This window comes from Solanum stenotomum, chromosome 11 (assembly GCF_019186545.1).
Source record: "Solanum stenotomum isolate F172 chromosome 11, ASM1918654v1, whole genome shotgun sequence".
In the NCBI taxonomy this organism is placed as follows: Eukaryota; Viridiplantae; Streptophyta; class Magnoliopsida; order Solanales; family Solanaceae; genus Solanum; species Solanum stenotomum.
In genome coordinates, this window is record NC_064292.1 from 54,936,839 (window position 1) to 54,942,697 (window position 5,859).

Below are 5,859 nucleotides of genomic sequence, written 5' to 3' on the forward strand. Positions count from 1 at the left end.
CTCAATTGTGCCAACATATTTTTATTGTGTCTTCTTTAGATGCAGAGGTTGGAAATGCAATTCACAGAGTTTAATATGAGAACAATTATAATTCTAGGACAATTAAAAATAGAAAGTATCTGAAATAGAATGGTACCTTTGTTTCCTTCCATAAATAATGCAATGAACTGAATTGGAGATCAAGATGAACAAGCCTTCTGGGATTAAAATTTTCTGGCAATAACTTCCAACGATAATTAGGCCAGACAAAGCAACGCAAGTTGTTGGGCAGGTACTCAACTTCTGCACTTGACACATACCACATGCATAATATCCTAAGCTTTTGCATATTTTTCATTGCCTCTTTGCTCAAGCTTGGTATATGACAATGACTAAAACAGATTGCTTCCACTGCAATGGTCCCCTATAAAAAGATCATGAATCAACATGTCATGTACAATCCACTTATCAATATCATTGTTTTCTTACTCTACCCCCGATTGTCATGTTTTATATTATTTATTATTGTACTTGAAGTTCTTGAAGAGCCAGCACCATCAAATAAAATTTAAGGTACAAATATTAGTTAAGAAATATGCCGCTTAAGGGAAATGCTTTGCGTAGTTAATTTTATTTGTTAATGATACATTTTTTGAGAATTTTATTAGACTCAAGTTAAAAAGTTTTTCATGCTCTCATAAAACAAAATGGTAACTGAAATAGTGCCAATAATTGTCATCTTTTAAATGAAAAAAAATTAATCGATCATTGAATTAGTAAGGTAAGTATTGGCCCTCCTAAATTTTATTTTTTCATTTCTGAATTTTTACTAATAAAAAATTACTTAGGGTAAATAAAAGGGTGATATTAGCTTTTAAAAAATTATTGATTAAAGGGATAAGGGTCTGAAAAATGCCCCAACTTTGGTCGAATTTGCTGTTGCGATACTAAACTTTCATGAGGACCTATTACCTATCCCTTGATTAAATAAGTACGTACAAATTTAATATCATATAAATTTCAAGTTAATCCAAAGAATGATATAAGATTAAATATATTAAGTGGCTATTAGAGTAATTCATAACTTATTAAATGACTTGTGTGTGAGCATATGAAGCTAGAGGAACAGAGTGTGTGTATATATATATATATCTGAAATATGAATACTCTTGCATTGTTTAGCTTACTTACCATATTGTTCATCATCACATTGAAATCTTCAACATTCCATATTCTGCTAGGTTTTCCGGAATCTTTTTGCATCTTCAATATGTATTTGCCCATGTCTTCAATCAAGTCATGCATTTCAATTCTATCATATTTAGAGATGAACACAAGGGATTTGTCAATTAGGACATTCAATCCGTACTCGGCTCCAAAATCACAGCTATCAACAATTTGCATGACTTTTTTTCTTTTACGCCCACGGAATAAACATGCAATATCTAGAAATATCTTTTGCTCTTCGGGTTCTAGCCCATCATAACTTATTTTAAGTTTTTCAACAATTTCTGAATTAGAGTTTTTCTTTATTTGGTGTACCGTTCTACTCCACTGAATAAGGTCTTTCTTATGCAGCAAAGAACCCCACACCTTGAGGGCTAAAGGAAGGCCGTTAGCCTGATTTACTACCTCCAACGACAACTTCTTAAAACACTCATTTGGAACTTCTTTTTTGAAAGCATGTTGATTGAACAATTGCATAGCTTCATCATTAGGTAGTGTAGGCACTTTGTATATTGCAGCATCCTTCTCTATCAAATGTCTATTTCTAGTTGTTACAATAACTCTACTGCCATTACCAAACCAACCAACATCACCTGCTAAATACTCCAAATGATCACCATGATCTATGTCATCAAGCACAATCAACACCTTCATAGAAGAAAGTCTGCTCGGAATCATGCACTTCCCATCATACTTATTATTGACATAGTTGTCTTTTTTTCTTAGCAATTCAGAGAGAAGGGTATTTTGTAAGGAATGTAGTCGATTCGGTTTTGCATTTTCTTTAATATCCACAAGAAAACAAGCTGCTTTAAATTGATGAGATAGAGTATCAAAGATGGCTTTTGCTATTGTTGTTTTACCGATTCCTCCTGTTCCCCAGATTCCTACAATCCGGACATCATTGATTTCTATTTGAAGTTGAGATTTTAGTCTCTCTAAATGAGCATTTATTCCCACAACATCTTGCAAAAAAGATAATGAATAATCACTCTTGCAAAATTTGGAAGAGATGAAGTCGACAATCAGTTGAATTTTCTCTGATTCAATCCTGCATAAATAAGAGATTGATTGTTGACATGTGGGGAAATCAATTACTAAATAGGAAACATTATAGCTCAGGGTAATAGAAACATATTGTTATATATTTTTTTTCCATTAAAAGCAATTATGTGTTTCAACTCACCCATCACGAATATCATATCCTTTAAGATTCGCGGCAGCAGTTAGGGCAGTTCTCCATCCTTGAACCTTCTGCATCCCCTCAACATCATCTTTATACTTTAATTCATGTTCGGCAAATGCTACTGCAAAGCTCTCACTTTGGTTTCGAACATGTGATGGATCCACATCATAGAAGATCGGTATGACTGTTTGTCCATTTTCTTCCTCCTTACATTCCATGATCTTCACTAGTTCATTCAAGCACCACCTTGACGTTGCATAATTCCTTGAGAAAACGACGAGTGCAATTTGAGACTTTTCTATAGCTTTCATGAGTTCTGCTGGGATGGAATCACCTTGCTCTAGCCTTTTATCATCTTGAAAGGTGAGTATTCCCCTATTTTTCAAACCTTCATATAAATGACCCGTAAATGTTTTTCTAGTATCTTCACCTCTAAAACTTAGAAACACAACATACTTCCATCGAGGACAATATTGTGAATTACTTGCAAAGGAGGAAGAAGATGCCATGGATTCAATTGTACGTTTGAAAAAAAAACACAAAAAATTATGTGTATAGAAAGAAAACGAAAGATGATCTCCTTAAATTAATTGTAAATTATGTTAATGGCTTAAAGATGATATCTTTAAACTAATTATAATTATTACATTAGGATTTTCTTCCAACTTAGATAGAAGTAACTAGGAAATTCCTTCAGTAAAGAAAAAGTGAATCAGATTACCCTCTCCATAAACTAGTTTATGGATGAAAAAAAGTATATTTTTAAATTGTAAATTATGTTAATGGTTTTCTTTGCCACCGAAAGCAGACAACTTTATTTTAAAAAATACTATGGGTCATCTTGTTCAAAAAACAAAATAATAGGAAATATAATTAAAGAACGAAGATGGCTTGGAGGCATATAATTATTTTCTTTAAAGAGATATTATTTATATAAATATTCAACAATTAAAAAAGAAAAAAAAGTATAGATTGGAAAAAAGTGAGAGTACCATTTATTAGACGACTAGACACTACTTTTTAAGGAATGCTGTTATTAGCAAATTCCTTAAACAATTAAAAAAAAGAAGAAAAAAAGAGGAAAGTTGGTGAGAAAGAAAAAGTCAATTACATGGCCCTACTTGAATGGAAAAACGAATCAACAAAAATAAATAAAGACTGGAGGAGGACAAAAATTTATGGCTAATTTAATTAAAAGAAGTAGAAAATTCCTCCAAAGACCACCTACCCAACCTCCACCAAAACTTCATAATAATACATAAACAATGGACAGCTAAAAATACAAGTGGATGTGTTTCGTAAGGAGGAAAATATGTTCCAAAAAATGTTTGATTTTTTTATGTTTAATTGATCAAAAATATTTTTTAAAAATATTGTTCTTTTAACACCCACCGTGAAGCTAACTAGACCAAGTATCAGTTGTTACTTTTTTGAACTATCACTATCTACTCAAGTAGATATACTTTAATATGTAAATAATGATAGTTTAAGTAGAGAAAAGAGAACAATTAAAGTAGAATGTGAAACCCCACACACAACAAAAAAGCAAAAGAAAACGTGTTTTTAACACTAATCAAAGACCCTACTTGAATGGAAAAGAAGAATCAAAAACTATATATAAAGAAGACTAGAAGAGGACAAAAGCTTTAAAAAATTCCTCCAAAGACCACCTACCCACCCTGCACCAAAACTTCACAATAATACATACACAATGGACAGCCAAAAATACAAGAGGAAAACATGTTTCAAAAAATGTTTTAGTTTCTCATGTTTAATTAGTCAAAAATGTTGTTCTTACTATAATTAAGTTACTTAAATATAAGGAACTAATTTTTCTACTGGAAATAAGGAAAACAAGATTCACAAATACATGCCCACCTAATAAATTATTGAAATTTGAATCCATGTTGATCACACCCACCCCAACTTTAATAAAAGGAAGTGGGAAAGTCAGTGAGAAAGAAAAAAGTGAAAGAGATTTGTCCTTTCCTTAATTAAACTAATTTATGGATGGAAAAAGTGAACTTTAGAAATTACTCATTTATCCTTAATTAAGGAGTTTAAATTTTAACATAATAATTCAATATTATATTTAAGAGATTTGGATATCTGATTAAATATTTTAAAATATATGGTATAAATATTAAAAGTGGTATTATGTATAAATATTTTTAAAGTATAGATGGTACGTTGGCCTGAAAACTTGTTGATGGACTCTGCTCCCCTGTTAATTGTTATGTGTTGGAATTACTACTTATAGTCTTTTGAAATATTTTGGACTCGATAAGCCAGGAATGCACATTGGTCTTGGAGGATTTTTTGTAAGCGATGTCACCTTTTAAAATGAGAATATATATATATATATATATATTACCTTAAAAGCATGAACTCCTAACTTAAATGTTAAATTACTATGATATTCCTAACTTAGGTTGTGACTTTTTTGATGAGTTGTGACTTTTCCAAAGAGTTGTGACTTTTTCAATAAGTTGTCCAAAGGGTTGTGACTTCTCGGAAAGGTCACTTTTTCGATGAGTTGTGACTTTTCTAATAAATTGTGACTTTTTTCAAAGTGTTCTAATTTTTTGGTGAGTTGTGACTTTTCCCAAGTGTTGCGACTTTTTCAATAAGTTTTGACTTTTCCAAAGGGTTGTGACTTCTCGGAAAGGTCATGACTTTTAAGATAAGACACAAAAAATATTTGTTCATACTACCCTTTGTTGACTATACATAAAGGGGCTTCCTCTCATTTTTCAGCCACAATTTTTTTTAATCTCCTACTCTTTTTCTTGCATTTTTAAAACTTTCGAGTGATTATTGTCGTTGAGTGAGTTCGAAGTTTATCGTAACATGAGGTACCACTATTCTGATGAAGTAAATTGTTCTATCCTAAGAGGGTACTTTCATAACTTCGAGTACTTGAGCAAAATAAATTTTATATTCACTAATATGGAATAAACATTTTTATTTTGTCCCTACACTAAATTAAAATCAAACTATAAAACAAAATGGGCCTAATGGCCACATTTAAATAAATAAATAAAAATCTAACTATAAAAAAAATAGTAACATTAATTAAATGTCCTATTTATCTATGTAAGTATAAAATTTATTAGATATACATATATTGCACATTAATCCTTTAGTTATAACATTATATATATTCTCTTAGTTATTACTAATTATTGCAAAGGTTATTCACACTCTTTAACATTCTTTAGTTATAATATTATGCATTCTCATAGTTATTATATTAATTATTTTTATCTTCATCTTTTCTTGTATTAACTTTTGACCAATAATTCTTCATATTATTACACCGCCTCTATATATGTGATAGCACGATGTTATTTTTCGTTGAATGAATCATGCTTGATTGAATAAATTGAAAATCGTTTACAAGTATATGAACTACATCTTTGTTGGGTGTAAAATAAACAGGTGATTATATATATATATATATATAT

At 30.6% G+C, this 5,859-nt stretch overlaps 1 protein-coding gene across 1 annotated transcript in view; it reads right to left on the reverse strand.

The window, feature by feature from the left end:
* The window catches only part of LOC125843865 (TMV resistance protein N-like), a 367,653-nt gene that overhangs the window by 167,244 nt on the left and 194,550 nt on the right, over nt 1–5,859 (reverse strand). The window contains exons 4-5 of the mRNA XM_049523087.1: nt 2,393–2,457; nt 1,698–2,257 (exon numbers count right to left, since the gene is read on the reverse strand). Coding sequence (XP_049379044.1) covers nt 1,698–2,257; nt 2,393–2,457 — 625 coding nt within the window. The remainder of the gene's footprint in view (nt 1–1,697; nt 2,258–2,392; nt 2,458–5,859) is intronic.